Raw genomic sequence first — 19,345 nt, 5'->3', positions numbered from 1 at the left:
TCATGCTGGATTTGCTCTGAGTAAAAGCTGTAACATTTTTGTAAAAAAATAAAATAAAATAAAAACTTGTGGTTTAGTCACTCCAACAGTCCAACCACAATTCAAATCAATTTACAATACTGAGATCACATTGTGATTCAATTCTCCGAGTATTTTGAACAAAGCCGGATTTTAACAGCTTCTTTCTCATACAATCTTAAAAGATTGCATGAGCAGGGGTTGGAATATGGCATGGGAGGCCAGTACTTGGCAAATTAAGAGAGTCAGAGCTGAACATGAGAGCTGGGCCAGTGCTATGCCTCAAAGGACAGAGAAGGATGCATTTTGAGATTATAGTGAGAACTGGGTTGGAAATGATCCCAAGGCGGCCTTGACATGTAGCTTGGACTGGGTTAAAATTTAGAGCTTAAGAGGTCATTTATAGGCCTATGAAGGAGTTTGAAACCACCATGATGTCCTCAAAGCTAGGGTGTTAAGCATGCATGTTTCTGAGCAAGCTTAACGTTAATGAGGTTTGGGTGCTGAGAAAGCATGTCATCACCACAGCTCTGGTGCACAGAGATCACTATATTATTGGAGCTTTGGAGAGCAGCAATTACACTGTCATTATGTTCTCAAAGCCAGGTGGTGGGCAGAGCAGAGTGTGCTAAAATCCATACTGTAGAGTAAACAGGGTGTCCTCATGGCACCAATAGGGCATGATTCAGGCACAGCATAGCATGATTTGCTGTTGGCCAGTAGTTCAGGACTGGAAATTCCCACAGTCTACCTGAGCCTAAAATACCGAACTTGACTCAATATTAACGTAAAGACATAATCTGGGGTATTGAACATCAAAACAATTCCTGCCAAATGAGGATGGTTCCCTGTTGAGTCTGGTTCTTCTCAAGGTTTCTTCCTACTGCCATCCCAAGGAATTTTTCCTTTGCCACCGTCGCCCTCGGCTTGCTCATCAGAGACAATCAGATTATTTTGATGCATACATATTTTCTCACTTTCTTACAAATTTCCATCATTTTCTTTCGAGCTGCTTTGCGAGAATGATGATAAAAATAAAACTGAATTAAATTAAATGATCTGAGCAGACTATTTCATAGAGCAGGGAATGATTTGTGCAATTATGGGATGATTAGGGCATAGCAGCATAGTGTGGAAGAGAGCATGGTTCAGGTACAGCTCTGTGCTAACATGGCTTAAGCCTAAGATAACATATATAGGGTATAGAACAGCCAGAATCTGACTTGCCCTAACTGAAGCAGGGTCTACAGGTGATCCTGGAGCTAGCTGGCAGCACAATCCCAGAACTCAGAATCTGTACCTTATACATTTTATAAAAAGACTTAAAAATGCTGTATATAAATAGGAAATTATTCCAAACAGAACACATTTATTCATTCATATATGAATTTATTTATTATTTCATGGCAGTTCCATGGACAGGATCACGACGGATCTGGAGCTAATCCCAGGAACACTGGGTGCAAACGGGGGTGATTTTGCTTTACTTAACTTGTATAATTGCATTATATTATTTCTTATATATGACATGCATACATATCTGACTTACATCCTGCAATGTGTAAATACAGCATGTATAGAAACATGCATTCACTTTTTGCTTTAAAAAAAAAAACATATTTAATCTGTAGAAGATTAATAATTTAAATCCAAATTTCCAATTTATCTGTGGAAACAGTTTTAGACCCTTTTTGGAAAAGCGTGGACCTGGCAACACTGGGTCACAGTGATCGTTCAAAGGCGAGCGAGTGAAAGCCCAATTACTTACAATACACCACATTTCCCAGAACCAGCTCTGAGACTCGGTGTGGTTTCCCTCCACATAAAATCCTCTTTTTCTTCTAATGTACTCTTTCTCGCTAAACACATTCTCTTTCTATAGTAAACCTGATAGATGTAATCAACTCTTACTGAGAAATATGGTAATGTTATTATCTAGGGCTGGACTAAAATGTCTTGAGATGCATCATCATTATGTAATTTAAACAGTTAATCGTCTTGGCATTTACGTTTAAAATGGTTTCCTCTTAGATGAACCGGACCGCTGTCGGATAAAATGTGGCAGTAAACAATGCCTTAATTCTTTTGTAAGTAGGTGTATGGCAAGTGAGAGGCAAGGTAACATTTGTTTTCAAAGCCCTGTTTAAGTTCTATGATTATAATATTTCTGTCTGACCAAAAAAATAAAAGAAAAAGTCACCTACTCCAATATTGCTTTGGACCAGCTTTAGCTTTGAATACAACATTATGCTACATCACAATACTTATTCCCATCTATATCAAACCACTCTTCTCCAGCACGTTCTAATGCCCTTCACTAGGGTTAAAGAGGACTCTCTGGTGGCCAATTCATGTAAGCTAGTGGTCTAGTCTTTCACAATCTGAGCCTGGTGAATTTTGGCATTCTGTAATATGGCCATCTGAAAAGAAAAAATTGTGTAGATGTGATAACCTGTTCATTCAGTACATTCAGCTGATGTAATTTTATTGCCACATAACGTTGCTGAGCCTAGACCTAAGCCTAGGCCTAGGGTATCTACATAATACTGGGAGTAATGTTTTGTGTTGTAATGCTCTGGCTTATCTGTGTTTGTGAAACATCACATTCCAAATGTGGTCTCCCTTGCTACACTGATAATTTCCTCTCCTCTAGAAGGGATTTCTACTACATTTCAGGGTGTGGCTGTGGACATTTGCCCATTTATCCACAAAAGCATTATTGAGAACAGACAGGTGAGTATGCCTTTTCATCCTTTCATTTTAAAGGTATTCACTGGAGGAAAGCTCAAGCCTCTGCACACCCTATATAACTATATGCTGCTAGGTGTGATGGTCTGGTGTGAGTTTGGCCATGTGGTGTAAAAGATAAGCAATGTTGAACATTTTGATTTCTTTCAAGTTTGACATTTCCTTTGGATAAATGGAACTTTTTCTTTTAAGCGAACAAGCTATGGTGGAAAACTACATTTACATGTCAACATTTTTCCAGAAATGCAGAACACAAGCTGTTGCAAGACAAGTCATACAGCACCTCTGTGTGCTCAAAACAGGTCTAACACTTCAGGTAAAATTCAAGTACTGAAAAAAGTATACTGAGTTATGGTTTGCTGTGTGTTTTTTGTTTGTAGTGGCATTTTAAAAACCCTGTGGGATCTGGTTATTATTCATTTAGATCTATTATTTGAGACATATTAGAATTATTACTTGGAACATGCAGTAAGCAATTTCCCTCTGGGATTAATAAAGTTCTTTGAATCTTAAAGCGTGACTGCACTTTGTCCTATAGAAATGATTATATTTGGTTTAATATTTAAAACAAAAAAAAGCATGATACACAGATTATGGTATGTGTTCCATAGTACTATTGTAGAGTAACATATTATACATACTGTAGTAAAACATGTACAATATTATTCTACATGTACTATTGTTTTACAATAGTATGTGAAATGGTAGAACTATGAATTTCTCATGGGAAGTTTATAACCAACAATGTAACTTGATGATCAATTACGATTTCATGAAGTCATTTTGTTACCTTTAACTGCTGAAAATAATCCAAATAATGTCTTGTAACTGGTAATATTTCACCTTACAAAACTGTGGGTTTGCCATTTTCCTTCTGCACTTCATCGACTAAGGTTTGTAAAATGCATGTTGCTAAATGGTTAATCCAGTTTCTCAACATAGCAGGCAATAAAATGTGATTAAATAAATGATCTGCTTATTTGACATATTGGATGGTTAAATATAAAGGAATCTAAACTAATTAATCTTAGCTAAAAAATCATATTTCTACTTGTTCTTATTAATCTAATTACATTTGATCAGAATTTATCATAAATAGATTAAACATTTTTTTTTATCTATTTTTATCAATTGAAAACCTTTCAGTAATGCAGTATTTGCAGGCGCAGCTGATGTGGTTAACTTCTGAAACCTTGTGAGATCATATTGCTATCAATTTAAGTCATGTGTGTACATCTGTTCCTAACTGTGGAACGGCTGTACAGAATAAAAGTGAGGAATCAGACAGGAATAGCATTGAATGTCAGCACCACTGACCAGGTGTAACATTAAATCCTTTCAACTTTGAAACCACTTAGGTTTTGGGTTCCCCTTGTGCCACCAGGGCAGCTCTGCCTCCTCAGGGCGTGACTCCACAAGACCTCTGAGGGTGCTTGTTTACTGGTTCATGCTCCTCAGTTCAACATGCCACAGTGTATGAATTGTATAGAGAATTTTATTAAATAATATGAATAATATATTGTATAGTTTAAATTGTATAGTATGAATAATTTGAAGGAATATGAATATGATCTTTATATAGAGATAATTTATTTGGGTCAAATTTATTAAAGTGTATTTTTTTTAATATACAAACATTTAGTAAAATTTAGTGCAGAACACTTGGTTCTGAATCCGAAACTGGGCAAAAACTACAAGTCCCATCGGCCCCCGCGGTATGCTAACTGGCAAGCTAACATCGCTGGTGAATTTGCGGCTTCCATTAGGAATATGTTTTTATTTATTTATTTGCTTTTGCTTTTACAAGGGGGAAAAATTAAAGCAAAACCCAAATCGATAAAGGACTTATTTTCCACCGTGCTCATTTTAACTGACCAAACATCAACCGTAAACATTTAAAATGCTAATTAGCTAATATAAAGTTCTCAGATCATATTATACATTCTAACATAAACATATCCGGTTCTCTTAACGAGAAGCACTTCCGGGTAATCAAGCAGTCGCCATTTTCTGTGCAGGCCGCAGCAGAGGTAGGGGGAGCGCACAGGAATGTGAAGAAAAAAAACACACACACAGAGAAACATTATATAAAATTAATACATAATATTTTAGAATAGCTTCAAAAACAAGTGCTCAAATGCAGGTTGTTGGTGTCGGCCTACGTCTGGAGGGGATTTTTTGAAATTGCATTTTATTTTGCGCCTGTGTTTATCCTGAGGCCTAGCATTAGCTTGGTGTTAGCATTTCTGCGCTGCATCACGCGCGTCTAATGAAGATAATGTTTATTACTTCTTAGTGTAAGACTTAATATCGTTTAATTTGCACTTCTTGCTGAGTTTATTAGTAATAAACATGACATTTAATATGTGCTGCAAATTCCAGGAGAATGACGCGTTGTAATGTCTGGCCCTGAGCTTTCTTCACTTCCTTTCCTAGGTTGTTTTACAAACTGCTCGGTTTTATAGAGTGGCCTAAAAATTTGAATAACATAAAAAATAATAATAATAACACGTTTGCTTGATATTTCTGTGTGTAAACGTGGACAGTTGTCTCTCTTACTTATGAACTCATTTAGGAGAATAGCTGCATGATTTTTTATTTTATTTTTTAAACTACTTAGGTTAAGTGTATGTCTGTTTGTGCAGGGTGAGTGCACTAAAGATTCAGTATGTGGGACCAGGGAGGACAGCCCTGGCAGCAATGGCCTCTGAGTCAGCAGCAGTGGATGCAGTCGTTTCAGCACCAGCAAGATCCAGGTAGGTTTGTTTCTCTTCCGAAAGTTGGCAAGTCTTTTCCAGAAGACTGTCAGACCGAAGAGTTTATGGAATCTGTCATGAAATGTGTGTTGCAGGTCAAGTCGACTGGGCGGCTTTAGCTCAGGCATGGATCGCTCAAAAGGAGTCGAACGGGTCGGAGCAGCAGCAGCAACAACAGCAACAGCTGCCACCGCCGCCGCCGAACGGACAGGACATTGTCCCCGCCGTCGGACTCGACTCTCATAACAACCACACCAACTTTCAGAATGAATCCAGCTTTAACAGGATGTGGCAGCCAGGTATGGGGATGCTTTCTACCTGGAGTTCAGATATCTGTTGTCTTAAGTTTTACTCTCAATCAATCCTAGGGGGTTTTCACATCAGGCATCGTTTTTGAGAACACTTAACTTCTAAGTTCTAATTTTGATCAGTCAGAACACAACCGTTTTGTGTTGGGAACTGTGCCCAAGGTTGTTGGAAGTGGTGGCCTCGGGCAGAGTGCAGCGTAATTGGGTTATGGATAGAATCCGATATGGAAGCTAGTCGTACCTGAGTGGGGAAGTGGATCACAGTTTAGATGCGTCGTCTGTCTGTCTCTTCTGAAATCCGTGTGAGCATAGCACGCGCCCAATCTCTTCCTCTGACCTAAACAGACATAGCTGATACAGTAGAAAGGCAATTAAAAAATAAGCCAAACTATCAATAATGTTAATGTTGGGTGTAGTGCTAAGATCAACTTATTTGTTATCTTTTTTTCTTGTGTTTAAGGGTGGGTCAATAACCAACTAGTGGCATACTGCCACCTGTGTATCATTGAGTGTAAATGTACCCAAGTAGTGAGAAAATAATGTGAAGAGTGGAGAGGAGCAATCATTCCTGAGCATGGTACAAATCAATCGACTCTGAAAATGCCCTCTAGTCGTCACGTGACCGTATTTCTTATTTGCATAAGTTTGTATGTTTTTCCCCCACTTTATCATCTGTAAGTATGAACTTTTAAGTGGCTTTCAACAAGATGTGTGGATAGACATCTGTTAAACACACCCTTGATAAAGCTACTGCATCAGATATCCACGGCCATCATTGACACTTGGCGCATCTTCATCATGTTTACTGATGTAATTGTTCCCTATCTTGTTACTCCTTTATGTAGAGTGGGGGATGCACAGCCAACCTCCTCCTCCTCCACCTCCTCCTCCACCTCCTACAGACCAGACTTGGATTCCTCCGGTGCCAGCACCCATGGACATTGTAAATCCATCAGAGGACAGTAACAGTCAGGACAGCGTCGAGTTCACTGGCGACCCGCATCACGTGTTCAGCCAGAACAGTCATGGGTTCAACAGCGCACCCGAACACTACCCCGTCACTCCGATGCCGGTCAACCAGTTCGATTATCAGGTATGACTCGGATTAAACGGAGGTGTATAAAACGTACGAAAAAAAGGTTATACATATACTATTGAAATTAGGCAGTCATTGAATGACATTTTACAGAGTTTGTTATGGAATTTTTTTATTTTTAGCACGGAGCATTTGGGCCTCCTGGCACTGGGTTTCCACCCCCCTTTTTTCCTGACGGCCCCCAAAACAGGCGGGACAGAATGCCAGGATTCAGACCAGACTGGCCCAGATCACCCGGGCAGATGGGCGTCAAAACAGAAGCACCAGTTATTGGTAAGGCTTTCTTTTTCTTGCACACGATCAAGATCTAAATTTGTAAGACGTTTAATTCAATGTTGATTCCTGAGTTTTCTTCAGAAAGCCACACACATATCTGCGTTGTGGTTTGTCCCTGATGTCTTGCTTCCAATCTGTAATTCAGACGCTGTGAAAAGGCGCACTCTGCCCGCTTGGATTCGAGAAGGCCTCGAGAAAATGGACCGCGAGAAGCAGAAGAAGCTGGAGAAGGAGAGGATGGAAAAAGAAAGGGCAGAAATGGTTCATGAGGAAAAAGCCAATGACGTCACAGAGGAGGACGGAGGCGGAATTCGGATGCCACGCAAGAGCAAGTTTGTAAGTGTGTCCCGACCACACCCACTAATGTGTGCTAATGTAATCCAGGCCCAGATTATCTGCATTGACGTTAATTTCGTTTTAAGAATTTTCGCCTTATGACCTCTACATCAAATTAAATTCATATTCTGAGGTACAACTTTTTGTGCAAACTTTAATCCAATGAGGATGAATGCAATATACGGTGGATAGAGTGCAAATTGAGATACAGTGATGCTGTTTAAGACTGAGGTAATGAAGCTCTATGCAGATTAGGGTACGTGATGAGTAGAAGAGCTTCAAGTTTAACCTTGTAGCAAAGGGCATTGTAAAGAGGCTTTAAAACATGCATGACCCTGGCGACTGAATTTTTCGTCTGTCAGTAGAGCAGTTCTGTGCTGCAAGTCTGACCCTGAACATGCTCTTCTGCTTGGCAAGAGCTTCGTACAGTGGGTGACTGGTGTTGGATATTTTGTTCCAGCAAAAACTGTCTCTGACAATGAAACAAACTAATTGGCATAAAATGAAAAAAAAAAAATTGTATAGGTTTTTGTAAACATATTTGTAATGGATGCAAATGTTTTTTTCTTTTTTTTTTTTTCTCTTTTTTACAGGACAGTGATGATGAGGATGGTGATGAAGGTGAAGATGCAGAGGAAGCTGTTCCGTTAAAAATGCCATCTCCTGTACATGAGGAGCAGAGCGAACCAGAAATGACTGAGGAGGAGAGAGAGTTTCAGCTGGTCAGTTTAAAACACAAATGACCATAAATTAGACTTTCATTATACTTGAAGCTTATTCCAATTGTAGATAGTACATGATATTTATTTTATCTTGGCATGGGTTTTTTTTTTTTGTTTTTATTTTGGTCGTCGTGGCATGCAGATGCTTCTGACCAAAACCCTCCTGACTGAAGTTCTGCTCGAGGTGACGAACGAGGAAATCGTACGCGTGGCCTTGGAGACGCACCGCAAAGCCAGCAAAGGTCTGAGTCTTCTCCTCTTCTGCCCATTCAGCCGTGCCTTCTACTTTAGCAATAAAAGAAAGAAAGACGCAGCTATTTGATTTCCCAAATGTGAAGGCCCTAATGTATAGGAGTTGGTTTTAACATTTAGAACATCGAACTGCAAATAAAAAATATAAAAAAAAGGAGAAGGACAAGGGGGGAAAAAAACTGCAAGATGAGCACTGTTACTAACGGACATCTTTTTCCAGAGACACACTTCAATAATACAGAATGGTTCTCTCCCTCTACTGCTCTGTGTGTATGTTTGTTAACCCTCTTTTTCTCTCCATTTTTTTATTTATTTAATTTTTTTATTTTAATTTTGTTTATTTTGTTCTTGCCAAGGCGGCGCTTATCATTATTGCATTATCAGTGTACCCTCCTGTCTAGAGGCTTTGAGAGAGAAAGTGGTGGCTTTGTGTTTTAACATGTTGTTCCTGTTGTTGATGTGAATCAAAGCTCCTGCAAAACAGCTGGCACAGTCCAGTGCACTGGCTTCTCTCTCCTCCCTCGGTAAGTGCATACTTCCTCAGACGGGGTCAGGGGTCAAAGGAAAGATTTGGGGGGGGGGGGTTTCAATTTTAGATTATTAAACAGTAATGTGCCTGCTTTTTAACATTTATAATTTACACAAGCGGTTAATGTTTAAGTAATTAAGAGCATGCTTTATTACCCTGAAGGCCATATTAGAAACGGGGTGTGTATATATGTGTGTGTATCTAGCAGAAGAATGCGTATTATAACCTCAAGCAGAATGTAACCCTGATTGTAGTCGAACACGACTCCACAACGACATCACACACACTGATATGATGCTAATCTCATGACAGGCTCATGCTAATGTTAAAGTCCCGCTGTCCTTACTTAAACATCATGCTAACAGCCCTGAAATGATGTCACGCTAATGTTCATGCTAATCGCATGCTCTCCCTGGCAGCTTAATCTTAGCCTGAGTCAAACACATCCGACTGCAAAACAGAAAACAGCGTAAACCCTTATCAGGAGAGGCCCACACGCTCACTTCCTCTTTTTTTATTTATTTATTTTTTCAATTTAGGGCTAAATTTGTGTGTGTGGGGTTCAGGAAAAAGCTGTAATTTTTTTTCTGAGATTTTTAACAAAAAAATAAATGACTCTATGGCTGCAGGCGGCCTCGGTGCGTACGGATCAGACGAGAGCGAGGACGAGCGTAGTGTGAAGGGCTCGGATGAGTCTGATACGGATGAAGAGGAGCTGCGGCACCGGATTCGTCAGAAGCAGGACGCGTTTCGGCGCAAGGAGCAGGAAAGACAGGAACTGGAGGAGCATATTAATACTAACCCAGGTAAGCATCCTTCACACAATATCATTGAACTTCGCAATGTAATTCTCCCTGACTACTGCTTGCTTTGAGACCAAAGCTGTCCTGTTGAACCCATTTAACCCCTGACTTCCCCTTTGAACTCTTGAATAACTTTGTTAGCTATTCTTTTGTATGTCATAAATTTATCCCTGAAAATGTTAAACCGTTTTGTGTGTGTGTGTGTGTGTGTTTTTGTAGAACCCCCATTCCTAGGGAGCAGGGAAAGGGAGCGAGAGAGTCATGAGGACGAGCAGTCAGATTCCAAACTCGAAGTTAAGGACAGGGAGGTAGAGTCAGGTCAGAGGTCAGAAGTTAGTGAGGTCAAGCATTCAGGATCACGCAGAAGCCGCACATCCTCCTCCAGCTCGTCTTTCTCCTCTACGGTGTCAACATCTTCCTCCTCTACGTCTTCTTCCTCATCGTCCCGTTCTTCCTCACCGCGCAGAAAGAGGAGACGCAGTCGCTCAGCCTCGCGCGGCAATCGCAGCCGCAGTCGGAGTTCCCGCAGGAACCATTCAGACCGCGGGGACAGGGAGAGGAGACGGAGCAGCCGAGACCGGAGCTCCACTCGCTACAGGAAACGCAGCCGCAGCCACGACAGACGGCGCAGCCGCAGCCACAGCCGAAGGAAGAGAACAAGAAGCAGAGACAGAGAGAGGAGGAAAGAGAGGAGCCCAAGCCGTGAGAAGAAGAAGAGAGACAAGGAGCTAGAGAAAAAGAAAGACAAGCAAAGGGCAAGAGAGAGGGAAAGGGAAAAAGAAAAGGAGAGGGAAAGAGAGCGGGAGCGAGAACGGGAAAGGGAGCGAGAACGAGAGAGGGATGTTAGCTCAGCCAGAGAGGAGGAGAGCAGATCGAAGAAGAAGCGACGAGAGAGCGATGTCATTTCCCGACAAGACAGCAGATCTAGTAGAAAAAATTCGACCAAATCAAACAGAAGGTATTCGGACTCTGATTCCAGCAGGTCCCCGTCCCCTGAGGTTAGCAAAGGCAAAAAGTCTAAAAAAAACAAGCGTAGTCGATCAAGGTCAACGGAAAAATCGCACAAGTCTGGTAAGAAGGCAAGCCGCAAACACAAGTCTAAATCGCGATCAAGGTAGTATCCATTTTTATCCTTTTTTCTTTTTTTTTTATATATTAATCTGTCTGTGATGTTTAACACTGCATTAAGTTTAAAGCTTCAATACTGCACATGCATTTTTGTACTCATTTTATCTATTTTTAAAATAGATTTTCAAGACCCATGTTGTACTGTGACATTCTGTTTTGTGTTGATGCAACAAGCTGTGAGGTGTGACTGTGCGAGCGAGAGAGTGAGATAACACTGACGTCCCTTCCGTGTGTCTTCCGTTTCCCCACAGGTCGAACTCCCCGAGCCGACGCAGGCGCTGAGGACTCCTGCGCTTTCTCTCTTATTTTAAAATTCCATGAGTTTAAAGGGCGTGTCTCGTTATGGAGGCAGCGTTGTAGGTGAACTCTGCACTCAAACCCACACTGTAAATATGTGTTCATTTTTAACTGATGTCTGTGATTATGAAACGTTTGGAACAATAAGGTTATTTTGGCCTTGTATTACGAAAGACTCCGCATTAGTAGATGATATAGGATCTTGAAGCTGTAAGATTTTAAAGCCCCTGAGACAAGGAGGGGAGAGTTCTACATCTAATGTAAAGTGTCTAATAAAATACTGCTTTTTTTCTGTTCAGCTTGAGCGTTGTCTTTTTTTTTCTTTTTTTTCCCCCTGTGTTTGCCAAATTTATTTCATCGGGTCATTCACACTGATTAACACCTAGGTGCAGTTTAGTATCCAGTGCAGCAAAATGACCTCCTTTTTAAAAAATGGAAGGGTACTGTAGAACCAAGCGGGGAACCCACATCGACGTGGAGGACGTACAAAGAAATGCTGCAACTCGAACAAATACTATGGATATGTAAACATACCGATTAGGTTAATTGGTGATTGGCACCCCATACAGGGTGTTGTACCCTGCCTCATGCCCTAAGTCTCCTGGGAAAGGCTCCAGGCCCCTAAAGGATAAAGTGGTATATAAGATTAGTGAGAGTTATCGACTATAAGCATTTTCTGACGAATCGATATACAGTAGATAGATGGATAAACATTTTTGTCACACACACACAACCATACACAGTATAATATACAGTACAGTGAAATGCTTTAAAAAAAAAAAGGCACATAGGAAAGAATAATAAATATAAAATCTACAATTTTGTTATAATAAGAAAATATAAAGTAGAAATATGTAAGATATAAATATGTAGGAACATAAAGTAAGAGCCGTATAAATAAACTATTAAGTATGTGGAATGTGCAGACAGCAGCAGTACAGGGTGGTCATGGATGGTAAAATGGAATCATAAGCAGCAGTGTAAAAGCAGTTCTCTTTTGTGCGTAAGCATAAACAAGAAAAGGCAGCATATATGTTTTGTGTACTTCAGTCCTGTGCAATCTGCAAATGTTCAGTGTTGTTGGTTTTGGTGTGTTCCAAGACATGCGTGAAGGACATAGCAAGTCCAATCAGTTGAATCCTATGTAGAATTCTGGTTGACAGTCCGTATAGGCTGTGGGAAGATAGTCCATTGCAGATAGATAAATAGATTGATTCCGAAGGAAATTCCAGATATCCAGCAGCAATGGAGACCGTAACACAAGGACATTTTTGAAGATGCGATCGCACACTGAATATCTTGCATATAGGCATAGGGTAATTTAAGAGCTAACCAGAGGTTACTAATGCAGTGCTAAGAACAAAAAGACTACAAGATATAAAAGAAGCATTTAAATAAAGCATTTGAAGTACAAGTCTCAACAGCCATCTAAATGTTCATACCAACCTTAATTTCTTTTTGCACAATATTAATTTATTTGCACAGAAATCTTTTCCATTATCGCTGCTACTTACAAGTAATGTTTACCTTTTACCGTTTCTCCCTCCACACATTACTGTACCTCATTACCATTAAGTATTGAAATGTGTCATGTTGTGTTGTCACTTTGTCGCCCTTGTTTGCACGTGCACTTTATGTTGTCTCTTCTGTATATAGGACTTAGTTTAATAGTTTTTTAAAAATAGTTTTCTGTGCATTTAAAAATGTTAAATTGTCTCAGCTAGTCAAATAATTAGGTTTCTTGGTTAGTTAGCTAGTTAGTTTTTATTATTTATGTTGTATGTAGCACCTTGGTCCTGGAGGAACGTTGTTTCGTTTCACTGTGAATTAAATTGTATATGGTTGAAATGACAACCATATTTACAACTGTATATATATATATATATATATATATATACAGTTTGTATTATTAAATTAATTATTATATTAATAAAAACGTGATAAATATTAAGTAAATAGATAAAAAAAATAAATACATGGTAAATATATTATTTTATATTATAATGTTTTATTTTTAAATTTAAAAAGTCTAAATTGAATAAGTGAGTGTGGAGTGGAGGGACGGAACTTGTTTTTCTCTGCCGAGTTTCCTCCCGACGGAAATCAGTGACGGACCTGTGCGGTCACATTGAAGTAACCGTAATGTCTCGTGAAACGAGAGATTAAATAACTCGCAGTCATGTTTTGCATGACATCTGTACGTCTCGCTGGGTTCGTTTTGACCAAATCAAGATTAATATGGCCGACACCTGTGAATAAATATGCGATAAGTGAATGTCAGTGTGCTGCGCGTGCACACACCAGCTGCACGAGACATAAACAGCACGCGCGCTTTGAGGGCAAGAAGAGGGGGTGAGAGAGAGAGTCAGCTTTAAATACAATAAACAAATAAGGCTGATATTTAATATTTGTTTGACTTTATTAAACACTTTTCAGAGGGTGAATTTAATATAGACCACATTAGCGTCTAATATGGACATATATGGTGTTCATTTTATTTTAAATATTAATTTTATCTTCATTTTATCTTTTGTTGTTGTTGTTGTTGCTGCTGCTGAAAAGTTTATGGAGTTATGAGAATTGCCTAAACAACCCCCTGCCTTTTTCTCCCCCCTCAATTTGGATATCCACAGTGTCAGTCCTGCCTCATACAGCACTTTGGACCCAGATGAGGTCAGAAAGTTCCAGGTTCTGGCTGATAAATGGTGGGACACTCGAGGTGAATTCGCTCTTCTCCATGCCATGAACGAACTGCGAGTACCTTTCGTCCGGTCAGTATACAAATCCTACACAAACACTCTGGTACAATGTACACAGTTCCAGTCTTTTAAAACTACATTGAAAGTACTAAGACATGGTAGCAAAAAGTCGAATTATTGATGCACAGTGGCGTGAATGTCAAAAAATATGATGGGCATGAACTTGGTCAAGCTGTGTACTTGCCTCACCTTTATCAGTCTTGGAGATGATGGGCTTTTCCACTATTAAGACTGTTGCTACGACTTAGAATTGTACCCAGACACTCTGGGTACCACTCTGGGTTCTATCCCTGGCTATCCCTGGAGGAGGAACTTGGCAGCAACATGTTCAAATCACACATGAGGATCGCCTGGACTGTTCCATATGACATACCAACAATGGCAGCAGTGTTGTGGATTGTTCTCAGATGATCATCATGCACAAGATGCCGAATGGTTTTAGACATTTTTCGGAGGTGAGCTTGTTGAAGGTCTTTCTGATCTCTCATCGTCTTTTGGATAAAGCTCGGGTGGCACCCAAAACACCTTAAACGACTTACTGTAGCATCGCGTAAACTTCCTGAAACATATCTGTGGCAAAGTTGCCCAGTTTCACGCAAAATTTCATGTTTGCTCTTTATTCTAACTTGCTGTCCATGATGAAATTACAGACGTGGTAGTGCACATGGTCAGGATAGAACCAGTTGCACAGCTCTTGAGGTACAAAGCACATTGGCTTTTGGCACTCTGATTTATGAAGGTCTGTGTTTCCTGTGCTCCCTTGTGCTGCCATCTGTTGGCATGTTACAAAAGTAGTTTTGAAACCTTTTGATACCCCCTTGTATGGATATAAAAAACATCAGGACTCCTTATTACAGAAAATAAAAACTTCCAGTTTCCATCACACTACATCAGTTTGTTGATTATTTTCTTGTCAGAGGATACCCCTAAGTCTTTAATTTTTTACAAAATACACTTCTTGGCCAAAAACATAATCTCGATTTAACTAAGCAAGTACAGCGGAACCTCGGCATACAAATTTAATTTGTTCTTGTTGGTGAGTTTTTAAGAAGATTTTTTTTTTATCATACACATTCTCTTATAAGAAATAATGTAAATGGAGATAATCTATTCCAGCTACCCAAAATTATTACCAATTTCCAACAATATAATCATATTTTAACACGTAAAAACAATCACATTGTTTAAAAAAGACGTGTAAATGAAGCAAAAAAGGCTTTAGTTTGCTAAGGATCACAAAGAATGGGCGGTGGAACAAAGTCTCATGGGTCCAATTTTTACAAAGTGATGGGTGCATCAGGGTAAGAAGAGTGTTATGATCTGGGGTTGCTTCTCTTGGCCAGGTCTAGACTCAGCAACGTTGTATGCCCAAAAATTTAAGTCAGCTGACAACCTGATACTGATACCTATACTGAATGACTATCAATGTATTTTTCTTCCCTGATGAAACCTATGAAAGAGTGGTTAGGGGAGCATAAATATCATATTCACACATGCATTGGTCATCCAGACCTATTGACCTTAATTGTTTGATCTGCCCATCATCAATACAAGATCTTGGAGTGTGTTGTGACAGGGTGGATTATAATATATTGATTTTGTGCTTCATACTTGTTTTTGTTTCTTTTCTTTCCTCTCACCAGTGATAACCTGTTGACTGTGCATGGTAGAGGTGAGATTGGTCGCCCCCTTGCTGGGCTGAAGATACTGGATGTGGGCTGTGGTGGAGGGCTGCTCACTGAGGTATTTCATCTCATCCTACAACATAAAGCAACTTTTTAATCGAACTCAGGATTTCTCTTTCTACGTTCTCTTTCACCTGATTCGATATTAATATTTTGGTCCGTTAGCCGTTAGGGCGGTTGGGTGCTGAGGTGTTGGGCATTGACCCAGTAGAGGTGAGCGTACGGACAGCGGAGCTGCACTCGTCCCTCGATCCTGCGCTCAAAGGACGCGTGCAGTATCGCTCATGTACTCTGGAAGAGCTTACAGAGGAAGAGGGAAACGAAGAAGCGTTCGATGCAATCGTGGCCTCAGAAGTGCTTGAACACCTGGCAGATCTCGACACCTTTGTCCACTGTTGCTACCGCATTCTGAAGGTAATAAAAAAGGATTTACATTTGATCGGCCAGTCACAAGCACTGATGTACTGGTGATGTTATCACCCCTGGACTCTGGAATAGTACTCCAGGGGATGTTTGTGAGTTTGCTTGCTGACCCATGCCGTTCTGTATTTTTGTGTTTGTGTGCGTCGTCAGCCGGGCGGGTCTGTCTTTGCCACCACTATCAGCCGAACTCAGCTCTCCTACATCTTGGGAATCGTAATGGCTGAGAAGGTACTGCGTATCGTACCAGGAGGAACACACGAGTGGGACAAGTTCATCACCCCAGTGGAGCTGGAGCGGCTTCTGGAGTCTTGTAAGTCTCACGTATACACACACTGGAGAACAGTCTAATGCACTGATGCAGATACTATATGATAGGCTTCCCTGCTGCACCACTTTAAAGTCTCAAGCTTTTCAACAGTTATCCATTTTATTTTGCTTTCTCTCTCCCTCCCTCTCTCTCTCTCTCTTTCTCTGTCTTTCAACCTGTCTCTCTTTCTCAGCCGGAATTATTGTTCAGTCTGTCCGAGGAATGTTCTATAGCCCTCTTTCTCGACGTTGGAGTTGGCAGCAGAGCACAGCTGTAAATTACTCGTTGCACGCAGTCAAACAGAAGGAGGAGCCGCCACATCAGCCCCCTGCTGAGGACTAGACTTTTATTCAAATCATTACAGTTTTTCGAGTCAAACCGGGACTTGTGATTGTGCAGAATAAACAACAGAACACAGTTATAAAAGTCAAAACCCCATTTATTTCTCTCTATAATCCCCTGCTACACTAATGCACTCATCCCAGTGTTTTACTAGTGCTTGGATACCATCAAGTTAGAAAGATTTCTCAGTACGCCGGAGCTCTGATCAGACTGCCTGCTTCCCATCTGAAACGCTGGCCTCCCACAAACTCCTTTAATGACGCAAACATGTGGAAATGGCTTGGCGCAAGGTCAGGACTGTATAGGGAATGTGGCAATAATTCTCAGCCAAGTTCTGGTAATGTGCAGGTGGTGTTCATGAATGATTGTATATACAGTTCACACAGACAGATATGTCTCTTCTGCAAGCTGATGACAAGTTATCCATCGATTTTCAAGGGTTAGGTGTTCCACTTGCTGAATGCTGAATGCTGACTGGAACGCCCGAAGTGGGCTCCAAGCCACCTCAGCTGAGATCATCATTCATGGATGTTTTGCCTTTTTAAAATCGTTTGCACTATTCAAATGTTTTATTGTGGCTAAGAGTCTTATTACCGTCCTGTGCTTGAACTACAGTTTTCATAAGGCTAATTCTAAACATTTCATCTTTGCTTGATTCCAATGGAAAATAAAAAAATAAAACCGAAATAAAGCATCTCTTTATTGAGGAATAGCATTTAGGATAAAGACAATTAAATATTTGAAAGCACCTGTAGGATAAAAGAAGAACTAAAGCATTTAACCAGCTCAAATGCAAATATGTTTAAAGTAGTAGTAGTAGTAATATTAATAATAATAATAAAATATTTGAGTCAGTGAGGCCATACATCCCATAATTGCCACACATAATAATCATGATACATCACTGAATCGATTTTTACCCTCAACTTCTAACCCTTAACCCTTACCCTGTTTAAGCTGACCGGGTGGCCTGAGCCTATCCTAAGGAGCTGAAGATACAAGGCGTATCGCAGGGCACAGTTACACAAACACACACACACGTTCACACTCTATTGGAAATTTGGAAGGACCAATCAGCTACACAGCATGTCTTTGGACTGTGCCATGAAACTAGAGTATACAGATGAAACCCTGGAGGTGTTAGGCAACAGTGCTAAGCGATGAGCCACACTGCCTTAAAAACAGTTGTGATAAAATGAAAAACAAAAACTAATATTTGTTTTTTTTGTGCCACTCTGAATATTTCAGCAGAACACTAGAGATATGTTGGTTTACTAAGTTGGTTAATAAGTTTTACTCTATTGCTTCTCTTTTGGTGGAGTCGTACCAGTGCTGCAATATTTATGCTTTAATATAATAATGTTATTGGTGGTTCTGTGAAGTTTGATTAAAGTTTGTGACCTTTTTTTCCATAACCAAATCTTATTTGATGCTTTTTTTTTTTGGTTTGTTTTCTTCATAGGTTTGTCCAGAAATTCTGAAATATGTGAAACGTAATGTTTATTAGGTATGTTCTTTAATAGTCAATTAAAAACATAATTTATAATTATAATAAATACTAATATTAATAATTTAATACTCAAAAATTATCCTCACTCTATTTTCTAGAATTAGGGCAGAAGTGTGTGGATGTGCATTTTTGTGCAAGAAGTTTTCTGTGGGTAATCCAAAGTTTAGTCTCTTTAATAAGTGTTTCACTATAATGAGCACTGGTAATTGTTGACCCTTTTTATGATGGTTCCAGTAGAATCTGAAACTGGCCCATGAGAATCCCAGAAAACTGTAAACATTAATGAATTTTCCAGCTGATGGTTGACTTTTGAACCGTTTCTTGGTCGGCTTGAGGATGTTTCCGTCCATACTTTGCCCTTTAGTTTTGGGCTCGTAGTAATTAATCTGTTTCGTCATCAGTAATGATTCTCTTTAAGACATTTTCACCTTTCTTATAGTATCCTTCGTTTTTTTCATCTTCTGTGAGTTGTTTCCGCACCAGGTACAGGTAAGACCAATGCAGAGTCAGGATGTAATACAGAAAAAGTGTAATGATTCAAGGGGGTTAAAACATTCTGCAAGACACTGAACTACTAAGGAACTTTTTATAAAACTTTATTCTTATTACAGCATTTTCTATATAAATAAGAAAGCTTGTATTGTCTGTACATTGGCCAGAACTTGCTCCTTTAGTGATATATTTGCTTTTTTAAATTATTGTTTCATACATTTGAGGACCCAAAACCAGTCTCAGAAAAATGTCTATCTGTATGTCTGTCCAGACAGCTATTGTCACAGCATCACATAAAACTGGCTACGTAACAAAACTTTGCCAGTCCTTTGGTATTTGCCTGCGCCATGAATAAAATAAAAATGTTGAGTAGAGGTGAAATTACGAGCAGTTATGTGGCAGATTATAAACCGCAACTTATAAGTTCTGTGCATATGTGAAACTGTGGGCGCGGAACTGTCGGGGAAGTTAACCTGCAGCATAAGTCAAATCAAAATGTTGAGTTAAAGCGATGGTATGAACAGTTATGCAGCAGATTTAATAATCTGCTTTAAAATA

General features: G+C 39.8%; 2 protein-coding genes across 3 annotated transcripts; both read left to right on the top strand.

The window, feature by feature from the left end:
- Window positions 1-4,759: 4,759 nt before the first annotated feature.
- On the top strand, window positions 4,760-11,567 carry pnisr (PNN-interacting serine/arginine-rich protein). 2 transcript variants are annotated; one of them, XM_053486603.1, is made up of 12 exons: window positions 4,760-4,796; window positions 5,412-5,522; window positions 5,618-5,821; window positions 6,676-6,923; window positions 7,049-7,199; window positions 7,348-7,538; window positions 8,132-8,260; window positions 8,403-8,502; window positions 8,983-9,036; window positions 9,671-9,847; window positions 10,064-10,958; window positions 11,224-11,567. In XM_053486603.1, exons 2-12 carry the CDS (start codon window positions 5,435-5,437, stop codon window positions 11,252-11,254), a joined length of 2,268 nt encoding a protein of 755 aa, XP_053342578.1. In that variant the 5' UTR covers window positions 4,760-4,796; window positions 5,412-5,434; the 3' UTR covers window positions 11,255-11,567. The 2 variants fall into 2 exon arrangements, with proteins under 2 accessions (XP_053342578.1, XP_053342579.1); XM_053486604.1 differs by lacking the exon at window positions 4,760-4,796 and adding an exon at window positions 4,812-5,063.
- A 1,815-nt stretch (window positions 11,568-13,382) lies between these two features.
- Window positions 13,383-18,178, top strand: coq3 (coenzyme Q3 methyltransferase). Its single transcript, XM_053486784.1, has 6 exons — window positions 13,383-13,621; window positions 13,903-14,040; window positions 15,672-15,771; window positions 15,879-16,127; window positions 16,287-16,446; window positions 16,637-18,178. The coding sequence occupies exons 1-6, from the start codon at window positions 13,449-13,451 to the stop codon at window positions 16,783-16,785; spliced, it is 969 nt and encodes a 322-aa protein (XP_053342759.1). The 5' UTR covers window positions 13,383-13,448; the 3' UTR covers window positions 16,786-18,178.
- Window positions 18,179-19,345: the final 1,167 nt, after the last annotated feature.

Source organism: Clarias gariepinus, chromosome 25 (genome assembly GCF_024256425.1).
Source record: "Clarias gariepinus isolate MV-2021 ecotype Netherlands chromosome 25, CGAR_prim_01v2, whole genome shotgun sequence".
Lineage (NCBI taxonomy): Eukaryota > Metazoa > Chordata > Actinopteri > Siluriformes > Clariidae > Clarias > Clarias gariepinus.
Note: the sequence above shows the minus strand (reverse complement) of the source record. Positions and strands in the feature narration are given on the sequence as shown.